General features: G+C 41.9%; 3 protein-coding genes across 3 annotated transcripts; 2 read left to right on the top strand and 1 right to left on the bottom strand.

Moving 5' to 3' along the window:
• Positions 1 to 2,517: 2,517 nt before the first annotated feature.
• Positions 2,518 to 4,968, top strand: LOC107281231 (uncharacterized). Its single transcript, XM_015786705.1, has 5 exons — positions 2,518 to 2,875; positions 3,077 to 3,164; positions 3,247 to 3,398; positions 3,483 to 3,623; positions 3,980 to 4,968. Exons 1-5 carry the CDS (start codon positions 2,518 to 2,520, stop codon positions 4,966 to 4,968), a joined length of 1,728 nt encoding a protein of 575 aa, XP_015642191.1.
• A 4,680-nt stretch (positions 4,969 to 9,648) lies between these two features.
• Positions 9,649 to 12,197, bottom strand: LOC9272250 (uncharacterized). The gene is made up of 2 exons (XM_015786200.3): positions 11,996 to 12,197; positions 9,649 to 11,101 (listed from the first exon to the last, which is right to left on the bottom strand). The coding sequence occupies exons 1-2, from the start codon at positions 12,091 to 12,093 to the stop codon at positions 9,892 to 9,894; spliced, it is 1,308 nt and encodes a 435-aa protein (XP_015641686.1). The 5' UTR covers positions 12,094 to 12,197; the 3' UTR covers positions 9,649 to 9,891.
• Positions 12,198 to 12,359: 162 nt separating this feature from the next.
• LOC4339889 (uncharacterized) lies at positions 12,360 to 14,857 on the top strand. The gene is made up of 2 exons (XM_015787001.3): positions 12,360 to 12,451; positions 13,325 to 14,857. The coding sequence occupies exon 2, from the start codon at positions 13,346 to 13,348 to the stop codon at positions 14,522 to 14,524; it is 1,179 nt and encodes a 392-aa protein (XP_015642487.1). The 5' UTR covers positions 12,360 to 12,451; positions 13,325 to 13,345; the 3' UTR covers positions 14,525 to 14,857.
• The last annotated feature ends 204 nt before the right edge of the window (positions 14,858 to 15,061 follow it).

Raw genomic sequence — 15,061 nt, forward strand, 5'->3', positions numbered from 1 at the left:
GTGTTGTGAAGGGTTCAAATTTCTACACCAAGGGCACGGTGGATGATCTCGATGGCAAGTTGGGACATGGTTTCATGTCGGCCGATGATTTGGAAGAAGTTGATATAGATCTAGGAGATAGGCCAAGGCCGACATTCATCAGCAAAAAATTATCGGCAAAACTATTTTAAACTGATTTTTCTCCTAAATTACTTATCCAAATCATGATCCGATTGCACCATTAAATTCGTTGCAATTAAATCTTCAAAATAAGACCACACATGGATATATTACAACGAAAAAAATTTAGCTTATTATTGAATTATTTTTAAATGTTGCACGATGTTACACCAGGTATATCAGAATTGTTTCACTAAGTAGATCGAAAAATGTTTCAGTTTTGAAAAAAAAATAAAACGAATTCCCTTAATAGGGGTTTCTGAAATATGTGAGTTTTTTTTACAATGGAATATTTCAATTCACTGCAACATTAGATCTATATATAGTGAAACATTGTGAGTACACTAGGTGAAACATTTTTGATAAAAAAAATAAACCAAATTTTTTTAACAGGGGGTTTTTAAAATATATAGGTTTTTTTTAATGGAGTTGTGTGTGTAAATAAGTGGCAGGTGAGAACAAGAGATATATGGTGAGGGCCAGAGGGACTGACACGCACGTGAAGAGAGGAGGGGAGGGGAGCGATCCGGAACCGGATCGGTCGACCAATCTTGAGCAATTCGGGTCTTTCTATTCTATCACTAACAGGCAGCAACAGTAGCAGTTCGTCGTCACCTTGATTTTGAATCTGCCCGCAGGCCGCAGTCCTGCTCCCGCCGCCGTCTCGGCACGGCGGCACCTACCCGGCGTCCCGACATCCCGCTCCCGTCCCCGCCCGAGTCCCGACGGCCGACGCTGCCAGCAGCCAGCGCAGCAGCACCCAGCCGGCAGCCGCCCAGGCCGGCCAGCGGCCAGCGCCACTCCATCTCCGGCTCGGGCTCGGCTCTTCGCCTCTCCGGACTGCGGTGAGCAATTCCACAGTCCACTCACTGTCTCACTCCCTCTCGGCCTCTCTCCCTTCTAGAATCTAGAGACTAGAGTTCTAGTAGTAGACCAATAGGCAGCACTAGTTGTTAACAGTGAAATTTGGTAAGCCCTAAAGTCATCATCGGCTGAAGATCAGTATCGGCTTCGGAGTTCTAGAATCAGCCGATGAGAGTTATCAAGTGTCAGTTGTCGGATTCTTTCTATATTTGGTTAAGGAAATTGATCTAGTAAAGGAAGCTTATCCAGAAGAGACTGAGTTCAAGGAGGATGTGGCATGACAAGTTATCTATTAATTAGGAATAGTTTGTTAGTTTCCTTTTATCTTTAGGAAAGTGTGTCCGATAAGGACTTTATTTTTTCCTTTTATCTTTAGTTTCTTTCCTGTCCGACAAGGACTTGTATCAACCCATGGGTATAAATATGTACACCCGGGGTCTATGTAATCTATCAATCTCGATCAATACAACTACTCTCGGTGCATCGCCACCCTCTTTACCGAGGTTTTTACTTATCTTCCGGCGGAATTTGGGCACCTGACGCGGGGCAGCATCGGTTCAGTTCGATCTCCGGCGAAGGGGTAAGTCCTACGTTCCGTCGGGCCCTGATGAATTTGTCATCTACATCGGCGTCGTTCAAGGCTGCATCAGTATATTCGACCTCTTTATCGTATGTCTCTGTTAATCTAGTCTTAGCATATCAATTTAGCTCTATCGGCTACTTCTCGCTTTAGGGTTTCTGCCGGTATCGGCTAAATCGTGTTGCTAGATTGGATTAGCTTAGGCATCTACCACCCTGAAAATCAGTCAAGGGCTTGATTGTCTAGATATTGTGTTTCTTTTCATACTTAGTGCTGCATCACTTAAGTTTGATCTACTAAGTTGTGCTTAGAACCATAATCTCTAGCCTGCTTGTTGACTGCCAATAAGGGTTTCATCGGGGTTTCAGCCGATGAATTATCTGGACGTTACATCAGCTTATAAGGATTGTATATATAAGTTGGATTTAGCCGATGACAACAAAGGTTTCACTGTTTAATCTAATCTTGTGGATTTTATGACATCGGACCTCCAGCCGATGTATGCTTTAACCTTCGGATCAGTGCTTATTCTATCATATCATTGCTAGCCGATTGGTTTCTACTAGATTATATTGTTATTTTATTACATCATCATCAGCCGATTGCCTTTATATCATTATCTACATTGGACATATAGCCGATAGCTCAAAACCCTATCAGCATCGGCTATTATCGGCATCGGCTGAGATTACTCCATCGGCTTGTCAGCAGATCGGCTATTTGATCTACGGTTTACATATCTTGTCAGTTGCAGGATCAAACTGACTAGCACGCCCGCATCTCATCAAACTTTGGACCTGCACTGGAGCTAAGCAGATCTCCCAGGCCAGTGTGTGTTTTTTGCATCAACACTAGTGTACTACCCCTTTATATAACAATTTTGCATTGTTTGATGGTTGTTAGGAGGTTGAGGCATGGAGAAGTCAAGCATTGCGTTGCTTTTTCAGAAGCATGAAGCAAAAAAAAATGCTTGTGATCTACCAATCCCACATGTGGATGAAGGGTCGTCTATTCCTGCTGTAAATGATGCTCCAATTGATGAAGACATAGTTGTTGATGAAGGGGTATGTGAAGAAACTGAAGAAGATACTGTTGTAGATGACGCTCCACCTCCAGATGTTGTTGTTGATGAGGTTTCAATTGAAACTAAAGAAGAATCTCTGCCGATTTATGATGTTGATGATCTTGAACATGATCCAGGCTTAAGGGTTCCTATTTCAAGTTTTGATGCCAACGATCAAGATGCGGCTAGAAGAGGGTACATTCTAAAAGGTCCATGCCATCTTTGGGCCTTCAATTTTCCATCCAGAAAAATATATGGTAAAGATCGCCGCTTTAGTGTTATTTGGTTTCATAAGTACCCTTGGATTGAATATAGTGTTGACAAGGATGCAACATTTTGCTTCGTTTGTTATTTGTTTGGCAAAGAAAGTGGAAAATTTGTTACGGGTGGTTGGCATAATTGGAATGTAGGAGCTAAAGCCCTTGATAAACATGTTGGAGGAACATCTAGTGATCACAATTTTGCTCAAGAGAAATACAACTTATTTGTGAAAAAAGGGTACACAAATTGATACTGTTATTGTGAAGGTGTCAGAACAGGATCAAGTTAATTACAAGGCTAGATTGACTTATTCACTTAGATGTTTGAGGTATCTTTTGCGTCAAGGATTGGCCTTTCGTGGACATGATGAAACTGAAGAATCTAACAACAGAGGAAACTTCCTTGAACTTTTGAAGTGGCTTGCAGGAAATAATGAAAATGCTAATAAGGTGGTTCTGAATAATGCTCCAGGTAATTGCATTTTGACTTCCCCTCGCATACAAAAGCAAGTTATTAGATGTTGCTCTATGGAAACCACTAGTTGCATACTTAAAGAACTTGGAGATGAGCACTATGCAATTCTAGCTGATGAATCTAGTGATATATCACATAAAGAACAGTTGGTTGTTTGCTTACGTTATGTTGATAAACTTGGAGGGGTTTGTGAGAGGTTCCTTGCAGTAGTTCATGTGGCCGGTACTAGTTCTTTGCAACTAAAAACAGCAATTCAATCTTTACTTACTAGCCATCACTTAACTCTTACTCAAATCCATGGCCAAGGATATGATGGGGCTAGTAATATGAAAGGAGAGGTTAAAGGGTTGAAGACATTAATCATGAAAGAGTCTCCTTCAGCATATTATGTGCATTGTTTTGCACATCAACTTCAATTAGTTCTTGTTGCTGTCGCCAAAGGAAATGTTGGTTGCCAAACCTTTTTGGTCAAGTTTCACGGTTGCTAAATATAGTTGGAGTCTCTTGCACACGTCATGATATGCTTCGAGATGTTAGAGCTCAAAAATTGAAAAAAGCACTTAACTTGGGTGAAATAGCAAGTGGAAGTGGGTTAAATCAAGAGATGGCATTGGCTAGGCCTGGGGACACTCGTTGGGGTTCTCACTACAAAACTATTTTGCATATCATTGACATGTATGATACAATCCGGGAAGTACTCATAACAATTGGAAAAGATCCCACTCAAAGAGAGGATTGGCCAATCATACATGCTATGGTTCTTGCTTTTGAGTCATTTGAGTTTGTTTTCAATGCACACTTAATGCTTGTCATTTTGGGTTACACAAATGAGTTTTCTAATTCATTGCAAAAGAGGGACCAAGATATTGTTAATGCGATGTCACTTGTGGGTTTGGCAAAGAAAAAAATGCAACAAATGAGGTTCAATGGTTGGGAAGGTTTCTTAGGAAAGGTTACATCATTTTGCATCAAATATTCCATTGATATTCCTGCAATGGATGCTAAATATGTGCCTCATGGAAGATCCCACCGTTTTTACCCATATCAAACAATTGATGACCACTATAGGAGAGAAGTGTATATTGGTGTCATTGAGAGAATTCATCAAGAGCTGGAGAATCGGTTTGATGAAGTTAGTATGGAGTTGCTTCTTTGTATGTCGGCATTCAATCCAACAGATTCATTTGCCTCATTTGATGCACAAAAAATACTTAGACTTGCAAGCTTTTATCCTAAGGACATTGAAGGCTCCAATTTGATGAAACTTGAGCTCCAACTTGATACATATATTAATGATATGAGAGAGGATCATAGATTCAAAGGCCTAAACAAAATTGGTCAGCTTTCTATTAAGCTTGTTGAAACAAAGAAGCATGATCTGTATGATTTGGTGTATTTGCTTCTTAAATTGGTGTTGATCCTACCGGTGGCGACGGCAAGTGTGGAAAGAGTATTTTCTGCAATGAATTTAGTGAAGACTAAAGTGAGAAATAGTATGAGTGACAAGTTATTGAATAATTGTTTGGTCACCTTCATTGAGCGTGATATGTACATGAGAAAGACATAATTCACTCTTTCATGACTATGAAGAAGCGTAAAGCAAAAGCTCTTGAGTCTTGATTAGTATTGTAATATCCTATGTATCTAAAGACCTTGTATTATGTTTGAACAATTTACATTTTTATTTAGGTAAGATTCAAACTTATTTGTTATTTTTCTACTTGTATTGAACCATTTAGAGTTATATACCATATCGTACTATCGTTTACCACATTATATATCGAATCATATTGTATTGCATTCGAATTTTTTTTGGCTAGGCCTACCCTAGGTTCAAATCCTGGGTCCGCCACTGGTGGCTACTATTGCACTGGGCCATGAATTTGTTGTTGGAAATCTCAGTTGGATTTGACTATAATCCATGTTTATGCTTCATTGTATGTGATTTGGGATCCACAAAATATGACAATATGTTGTCACAATTTTTTAAAAAAATTCTGCCAAAATTATGTCAAATTTTGTTTTCTTTATTTTGTCAAAAAAAAGTTTCAAACTAAAGTCAAATTTGTTAAATTGATTCAAAATTTTAAAATTAAAAAATCAAAGACAAATATATCAAACTTGTCTTAAATGTCAAAGATATATCAAATTTGTCACAAATATGTCAGAAGATCCAAATATATGCATGTTTTGACGTAACGGAGTCAAATAAGCAAGGGCAAAGGGGACTATTTGCCCCTTAGTTAACACTATAGTTGGCCAAAAGACCCACAGCCCGACGAAACAACCCATGGCACGGAGATTTGGCTAGATCCAGACACGTCATGGCTCGACTGTTGTCGGACCCATGCCAGCTAGGCCTAATTGTTGGGTCGTGCCTAGGCCTCTTCCTCGGCACGACATGGCACAACGATCAGCAGGCCCAAATAGATGAGGGAGGCAAGATAGACATTTTTTTCTAGCCATATATCCACGACCCTGTTAACGACAAAATTTGGTAAGCCCAAAGTCATCATCGGCTGAAAATCACTATCGGCTGCAACATCTTGGAATCAGCCGATGGGAGTTATCAAGTTGCCAATAGTCAGATTCCTGCTATATTCGGTTAAGGAAATCAATCTACTAAAGGAAGTTTATCCATAAGCAACCGAGTTCAAAGAGGATGCGGCATGGCAGTTTATCTATTAATTAGGAATAGTTTGTTAGTTTCCTTTTATCTTTAGGAAAGTGTGTTTAGTGTCCGATAAGGACTTTATGTTTTCCTTTTATCTTTAGTTTCTTTCTTGTCCGACAAGGACTTGTATTAACCCATGGGTATAAATATGTACACCCGGGGTCTATATAATCTATCACTCTCGATCAATAATACTCTCAGCGCATCGCTACCCTCTTTACCGAGGTTTTTACTTATCTTCCGGCGGGATTTGGGCACCTGACGCGGGGCTGCATCGGCTTTTGATCTCCGGCGAAGGGGTAAGTCCTACGTTCCGTCGGGCCCTGGTGAATCTGTCATCTACCTCGGTGTTGTTCAAGGCTGCATCGCTCCGATCTCTTGGATCGCTCTGGTTTGGTTGATACATTTGCCTACCTGATATCTCGATTCTATCTCTAATTGCATTGTATTTAGAGACGCATCGGTTTAGTTGGAACTGTCTCGGTTAGGTCCGATCTTCTGTCTTAGCCGATATATCTCTACAATCACAATGATGTTCTAAATAGATTTGTTATATCTATCACATTAGACAGATCTATCGGCTCATCGAGTATTAGATTATCATATACAATCTCGTGATGCATCGGTTAGGTTCGACCTACTAGATTATTGTTGATCATATAAGTCTTGTTAAGCCGATAGGTTCATACTAATGTTTTATCGGGGTGCTAGCCGATAAGTTATCTGGACATTGCATCGGCTTATAAGGATTGCATATACATATAAGTTAGATTTAGCTGATGACAACAAAGGTTTCATTAATTTATCTAATCCTGTGGATTTTATGACATCGGACCTCCAGCCGATGTATTATTTACCCTTCGGATCAGTGCTTATTCTATCATATCAATGCTAGCCGATTGGTTTATACTGGATTATATTGTTGTTATATTTTATTATCATCAGCCAAGTGCCTTTATATCATCATCTACATTGGACATATAGCCAATTGCTTAAACCCTATCGTTATCAGGTAGTATTAGCATCAGCTATTATCAGCATCGGCTGGAACTACTCCATCGGCTTGTTAGCCAATCGGTTGTGGGATCTACTGTTTACATATCTTGCCAGTTGCAGGATCAAACTGACTAGCACGCACGCATCTCATCAACCTTTGGACCTGCACTGGAGCTAAGCAGATCTCCCAGGCCAGTGTGTGTTTTTCACGTCAACAGACCCAAAGAGATGAGGGAAGCAAATAGACTTATTCCAAGGACGAGCATGATGGACTAGTGGCCTGGTCGTGCCTTCAGGCCGGCACAGCACGACCCGAGTTTTATTGGGCCGTGCCTAGGCTGAAGGTGCAACCCATGGGCGGGCACGGCACGGTTTGTTAGTCGGGCCGTGCTGGCCTGGCTACTCACTAACACTATTAACTCGTTTTAATGGAATAGTGTCAGCCTTCATCTTCGATTTTGAAAAGGAGGATCAAATAAGCAAACTAAAAAAAGTAGGATCAGGTTGGTAGTTACTAGTTAGGCTGTGAAACAAGGTCAAATGAGCAATTACCCCTAATTTATTTACTGATATAAGGTGTCGTACCTATTTGATTTCGTGTTGTATGTTTGCTTATAATGTACTCCATATCTTATATAGTGAAAGCAACAAGCTTTCTTGCATGAGGATGTGCCACATCATCAAAAATATATTAGCCATCAGATGAAGAGTTCAAATAAACAATGGTCATTGGATCGAAAGAGTGCATGTATTAAAAAAAACCATAGATGAGCTAAACATATGGAAATTTCTGGAGGTTTCATCTCCTCATAAACATATGATTCAAAGAGAGGGAACAAAGGAGGCTTCTGATTTCTCTTATAACATACTCATATAATACAACTTAGCTATATCTATAGTTGGCTAGGACAATCGATACTTTATAAACAAATTAACTTATATCAAAACATTTTTAAAAGCTAAGGTAAACTAATAGACCATACACAGAAGTTTTAAATAGAATCAAAAGTCGCGCAAAGCGCTAGTATATATGAAAAATGCAAGGATAACTTCAGGAATATGTAACGAGACCACCACTAGGACTTCAATAAACTCCTAAGCATGGGCACCAAGATTTGTAATTGGTTCTCTACCAAGTTGTATCTGTTTCCCCCAAAATACATTAATTCATATGCATTTATGCAATTCATAAAGTTCAAGCGTGGATTGTGTTCACCGGTAAAAATCGTAATCAGCCGCCAGCTGATTTGAATTAAGCTTCGTGTCTCATTCTTAGGTTTTATCTCGGCAAATCATGGTTTTTGAAGTTATCTTTTCCTGTGATCACGTTCATGCATGTTGTGATCACGTATACCGACTGTATATAAATTCGCAGAAGAGATGTGAGAGACGGATCGATGCCATTAAATAGCCGTGATGAGCACGTAGGCGAGACATGACAGGATCATATATATCCAATGTGAATAAAAGAACAATATTCAAAACAGATTGACAGAATTTAAGATGGTTCCATCGGTAGCTTGGAATTAAACATGCTGTGCATCGATGCATATAGGCAAGGGGCTGTCGATCATGCAAGTTGGACAAATTAATTTTGGTATTTTCGCACACGTCATCTTATGTGGTCCGCGTGTGAAAATATGTCTTCGCAGACGGATTGTCATATCGTCCTCTCCCTCCCCCTCCTCCTTGCTATTTTTTTAGACAGTCGTTTGGCTTCGAGAGTTCTACGCGCCTAGAAAAACATTTTGCCATTGTCTAGGAAAATGGTTTTACTAGTTTAATATGAATGTGACTAATTTATTTATCAAGAGAAATAACCGTCCAAATAGTAATTTATTAACTATGAAAATCTTTGTGGTAATCTAAACATATGTTGTATAGATTCATTAACATCTATATACATGTAGGCAATACTAGAATGACTTACATTATAAAACAGAGGAAGTATATTTATAATGAGAGAAGGGCTAAGAACCAATTGGGAGTAATTCATTTACCGAGGGAAGAATACCAATTGATAGTAAATCAATTACCGAGAGAAGGAAGTGGGAAGAAAAATCAAGAGTAAATCAATTACTGATAGAAGGATGTGAGAAGAAAAATCAGGAGTGAGAAAATGTGCAAACAAGAGTGGTGGGAAAGGTGTGGGAGGGAGGGGCAGAGGAGTTAAGGGGGAGGGAGGGGGTGTACCTGTGAGAGTGCGTTTTAGCTAGCACACACCCCAGGGGCGCTTTAGCGCGTCCCTAATAAAATGTGAATATATGTGTTATTATGTGAGAAAAATACAATAATGTTAGCCACGCAATCTACACGGCCATCATTCTAGTTATACATATACTATTAACTGAGCAAAGGACATGAACAAGTAATCATCATATTTGGGAAAGTAGTGTGAGCTTATAAAGAATTTGCCTTCCTGACCAGTATGGAAATGCAGATAAATTGTCAAGGAGAATTGCTAGCTAAATCATTCATGAAACAAATATCAATGATATTCATATAATCCAACTTAAAGGTAAATTGTGCAAGTCGCAACTCGCAAGCGATAATATGACATTCAGTAAGCAGTCTTCGAAAAAAGAAGAGAAAATCGTAAGCCTGCATTCACAAGGTCACAGAACACAAGCCAACTATGCGTACAAGCGAAGCAAGAACTAAGCATGGAAACTGCACGACAATACAACTTCGATGTACAAGAATCCATATATGCCAGGTCAAGAAGCCATTACAGGTACATAACCTATTAAATCTAACAAGCAGTAAGGAAAGGGCTTTGCAATGATGGCTAAAACATGATGACAAAACAAAGATGATAGATCACTGGTCAACACCATTAATAAAACTGGGGAGCACCCAGAGGTACTCTAGTTGACTGCAATGGCCTTCAGTTCGCAGGAGTGGATGACTGTATGGAACACAATGTGTTGCACCAGGAATTGGCTGACCAAGCTCGACTGCAGTCCAAGGTTCATCAGAATCTTCAGATGGTTTCGCAACATAAATGCAGTTACTCTTTCCGCCCCATCTTTCAGGGTTCGTGCAAGAGAACGTAGGATTCCTCCTATCAAGGCTGACAAATAGAGCACTATTTTCCAACTTTTCCATCTTCATCCACTTGGCTGTTTGAGCAGAAAAGTCAAGACGAAAGACTTGAAAGGTGCCAGGGAAACCATACGAATGGTGAATGCCTACTGAGAGGTCAAGCATGAGAAGCATGTCACCGCTGATCACCAGCCACGGCTTAAAATGTACACCCACAAACATTTCTTCTCCCCACACAACCCCTACTTCCTGCATGCTGAGCTGAGGTGCAAAGCGCATGGTATGGAGCCTGTGATGAAAGTCCATCGCAAAAAACTCACCTTTGAAGAGCACAATCTGAAGAATGCGCTCACCGCCAAAAGGGTGCTCTGACCAAGAATTCGTTCCAACCTGCCAATAGAATATGGACGATCTCGAACAAAGTAGGAGATGCGATATTGGCAAATTAAGTGGAGCAGTAAGGATGCCATAGTATGTTTCCTTGTTGCCTGCGGATTGTAGTTTGGGAGGCTTCACCTTAGCGCCAGTGTACATATCAACAAGGAGGCAATTCTCATAATATGAGAAGATGAGATACCCATATGAACAACCCAAATAGCGCATGCGATTTGGAGTATTTTGTGGAGCTGAACAGCGAAGGGATAAAGTTCTCTTGGATGGATCACCAAGCTGCCATCTGCATTTATATAAAAGAGTGTACCTAAAACTGCTGCAATGGGGATGGGAATTAGGTATATCTGGTTTCAGGTGAAGAGGTGGGAAGGTGAAAGTATATATGGATGGGAAGGAAGATAATGCAGCTCGCCAAGAGCGGCAAGTGCCACTAAAAGCAAGCAAGTCCTGGAATGAGCTAAGCAAAGCAATGATTTGGTGAAGCATGCTGTCCATGAGACCTGGCCAAACATGGGGTTCACACATGGTAGAGGATGTAGACACTGATGAGTGGCAGGTTTTCTTAAAGGGCCTTTCTGCAACAGAAACTTCCCTGTCAAACAAATGAAAAAAATTCAGGACGACTGGATCAGAGAAAGCACTCAAAGATAACATTATTAGTAAAGATTTAGAAATGGAATGATATTGATCACAATGTCGGTTCATTTAAAGAAGCAACATGAATTGGTAACTTCACCTACAGCTTGGGCATATCGAGCAATAGGCTCTTGTAACATGCTGAGGCAAATAATTATGCCCGTTTCATTGAACTGTAACAATTCCAAGAACCACTTACAGCTTTGATACCTTGAACAATAGCACAGTTGTAATCTGTCTAGTGTTCCAAACCCTTTTTTGGCCCCTCAAAACAATGACAGAGGGGTACGTTGTAGAGCACCCTCAGAACAAATATCACCAAAAGTGATGAAAATATTTATTCCGACAACATGAATATGCGGGCAATGCATCCAATTTAACAGGAAAAAAAATTGTAAGCGCATTTGATTAATTCATTAATCGATCTTGCTCCTCTCGCGGCCCAATTTAAACCACTACTGGCAGTGCTACCATACAAGAATGTCAGGTACCATAAACGTCCTGGAACTATGTAATCGACTAGAATCGTGTCGAGACCGCATTAAATTGTACCTAAATTTGAACACCAAATATCCATCATCTCCCACTATACCAAATTACCAATAGTTTCACACCTCATCACTGAACAACAGAACAAGTTATGCACTGGTGAGCTAGCTCACCCTACCTAGTTCATGACATCATGAGACGAAATCGCTATCGGCGCGTGGTATACGATGAATGAGGGTTCTTTGTCGCCTCACGATGATTTGACGCACATCCATCCACTCAGGAACATCGAATTAACAAAGGTGAAACAGAGAAGGATAAATAAAACAAACCAAATCATGGTTAGGGTTGCGGTGCGGACCTTTGGCCGAGAGCGGTGAGCTCCGTTGGCGAGGGCTCGGCCTGCGGCGACGGCGGCCGTGGTCTTCGCCGCTGCCGCTTCCGGCGGCTCCCGTCCATGAGCGCTTGCTAACCCGTAGCTTCCCCGGATGCGCCGGTGAGGAGACCAACCCGGCGGTGGCGACGGCGGCGGCGGCGGCGGCGCGTCCGATGGGAGTGGAGGCGAGGCGAGGAGGCGGATGCGTCAGCGAGGTGATGATCCATGGGAGGCCCAACCAATCCAGCCCAACTTTTGATTTGGGCCCACATTGCTAGGCCCAGTTAAGAAAGCCCAAATTGGGCCCACGATTGGAGGCCATAAAAGGAGCAGGAGAAGGGGAGTGAGAGAGGGGCTAACCGCACCGCACGCCGACATCGCCGGAGAGGGCGCCGCTCGCCGGCATCGTCGTCGCCGGAGACTCGTCCGTCCATCCGCAAGGCCTGCAAACTCTCTACCTTCTCCCCCAACCTTGTCGCAACCAACACCTCATCTCGTTTTTTTTTTTTAATTTTTATTTGATACATTTCTCAGTTTCTCCTCGTGTGTGTGTCTGTGTCACTCGTGTCTCCGAATCCGATCCTAACCGAGAAGCGCGTCCCGTCCTGTGGTGGTGAGATCTACCCCGCGTTGGTAGGGGTGGATCTTGCACTGGATTTTGTTGTTGGATGTGCTAGCGAAGAACCCTAGATTGACATGGTTGATCACGTAGGTTTATGAGAACGGCCTGATCGTTTGCAATGTTTAACCAAACTCTACTATCTTCTTCTAATATATTGACGCGCAATCCTTTTGCGCATTCGTGAAAAAAAAAACGTAGGTTTATGAGAGCGTATAGGTGCGCGTGCCTCTACTAGTGTGAAAACAAAATGCGCGAAATTGGATGCAATGTGGTGATTCCTGAACAGAAATTTTGATGCCATGCATGAATGGATCCCCAAATTGAGGAAGGCCTCAAAACAGAAAATATTTGTTTTTGTCATAATTTGACCCTCAAATAGAGATAGGCATCAAAACAGAAAATATTTCAGGCCTTTTTTTTTACATTATTTGAATACAATGATGGGCTTCACATAGAAAGTTTTAAACTTTAAGCAGGCATGCATGCATTTTCAAGAAAAACGAGCTACTGTTTTTCCTGTATGCTATTGTTTCTCCCTGAACATAAAAAATGTACCTGCTGGAATCAAGATCTTTGCCTTTTATTTTCAGTGTATAATGACGATTGAGGTATCTTCCGCATATATTTGGTAGCTGAAATTCTAGCAGGCTTTCACCATTCTAATTTGTTTTTGAATTCATTATGTGTTGCAGGGAGTCCAGCAATACTCCATCATGCAAAGCCCCAGCAAGGTTTCTGAAGCCTCTGGCTCAGCACCCCCTGCCACGTCTGTGATCGAAGGTTGGGCAGAACTCCCAGAGGGCCTGCTTCACTCCATTGTTGCTCTATTGGGCTCTTTCCTTGACCTCCTTGCCTTCACTGGCACCTGCCATTCTTGGCGTGCTGCCTTCTCATCCTACCCATCAAAATCTAACTTTCGCACCATACTCCCACCCCTCCTCGTCCGACCCAATGTCCGCGTCAAAGCCCCTTATAGCAGCAATGGTCATCGCAAGCTACGCTCGTGTGAGGTCATTGATCTAGCCAACCGAAACACCCCACTCCGCTGCCAGATTCCTCAAGAAACTCTGCAGAGGATGCATTTTGCAGGTTCTTCCCATGGTCAGCTCATCTGCTGCCGCCGTGGTTATTGTCTTGTTGTTGATGTGTTCACCGGTGCTGAGGTTTCACCTCCACGCCTTCCATTCAGTGAGAACTGTGATGAGTTCTACTACTGTGGCATTCTGACGGCTCCTATCACGTCACCTAACTCACATCTCATTATCAGCACTCAGTCCTCCCTGTTTGATTGGCCAGTTGGAAGTGACTCTTGGTCTGAGCTCAAGCTGCCCGTTAATCGGGTCGATCAGATTGTGGAATTCAATGGTCAGCTCATCGCTGTGATTGAATACAGTCTGTACACTTTGCAGTTGGCCCCCATTCTTCGCTTGGAAAAGATAAAAACTCTCTGGTGGGATAACATGAATGAATGTCCGTATATGAGACCATGGTTTGTGGTTTGTGGTGACATGCTTCTCATTGTTGACCACTACATAAGTTTTTCATTTGGAGCACCGGTCCTCTACAGGCCATACCGTCTGGACATGTCGACCAAGCCTGCAAAATGGGTGGAGGTAAAGAAGCTGGAGAACTGGGCACTCTTCATTGGGGGTGATGCAAGGAGCCCTCCATTTTCTTTCAAGAACCCGGAGCGCTGGGGAGGGAGGAGCAACTGCTTGTACTATGCTCACTACTCTCAGCCATTGAGCCTGCATGGGTTGGGTGATGATGCAGATGCTGTGTGGGATCCTAACACTGATGACAACCTCGTGTTCAAAAGAAACTGGTACCGCCAGCTGCAGGCCTTGTGGGTGTACCCAAGCATGTTCTATTCAGCGGGAGACGGCCAGTGATTGCTGCACAAGAGCTCTGCTCTTATCATCTGATTCTGAGACTCTCTTCTGAATTCTGATGTAGGGCAGAGCATCTTAATGCTTAGCTTAATAATACTTGCAGTCGTTTTGTAGCTCAGTTGTTAGCTGCATTCTCTAGTCTAATATTTTCGAGGTGCACTGGATGCTTTTGTACCTAAACTATTAGTAGCTGTTGCTTTTATGCTGGAAGTCTGGATTCTGGAACTCGCTACCGTTGAGGATTTCCACTGGTGATGGAGATAATGTTTCGTTTTACGAGTGTTTGAGCTTAGCTGCTATATTTTGGAACATTAATATATATTCTTGTGTGCACTTGGCTTGTGATTTGGTTCTGAATGTAACCTATATGTTGTTCGAGCTTCCCAATATAAATGGACATTCAGGCAGGGAGTCTAAAGCTGAGTCTGAAGCTGGGGATGTCGTAGATGCCATCAATACGAGTGGTGCGTCTTTCTTGAGGAATCTTAAGGTTGGATCAAAGTTGGGAGCAAGTGAATCTTGAACAAGCTGTGAATG

This window comes from Oryza sativa, chromosome 6 (genome assembly GCF_034140825.1).
Source record: "Oryza sativa Japonica Group chromosome 6, ASM3414082v1".
NCBI classification, from domain to species: Eukaryota; Viridiplantae; Streptophyta; class Magnoliopsida; order Poales; family Poaceae; genus Oryza; species Oryza sativa.

Bases quoted from the DNA above. Each gene is read 5' to 3' on its own strand.
- LOC107281231 (XM_015786705.1), top strand. From the start codon at position 2,518: ATGGAGAAGTCAAGCATTGCGTTGCTTTTTCAGAAGCATGAAGCAAAA. The intron at 3,165-3,246 runs GTACACAAATTG...TTATTCACTTAG, and splicing joins AACTTATTTGTGAAAAAAGG to ATGTTTGAGGTATCTTTTGC. The intron at 3,624-3,979 runs GTACTAGTTCTT...TGGGTGAAATAG, and splicing joins TGCAGTAGTTCATGTGGCCG to CAAGTGGAAGTGGGTTAAAT.
- LOC4339889 (XM_015787001.3), top strand. From the start codon at position 13,346: ATGCAAAGCCCCAGCAAGGTTTCTGAAGCCTCTGGCTCAGCACCCCCT.
- LOC9272250 (XM_015786200.3), bottom strand. From the start codon at position 12,093: ATGGACGGGAGCCGCCGGAAGCGGCAGCGGCGAAGACCACGGCCGCCG. The intron at 11,102-11,995 runs GTCCGCACCGCA...TTTGTTTGACAG, and splicing joins CTCACCGCTCTCGGCCAAAG to GGAAGTTTCTGTTGCAGAAA.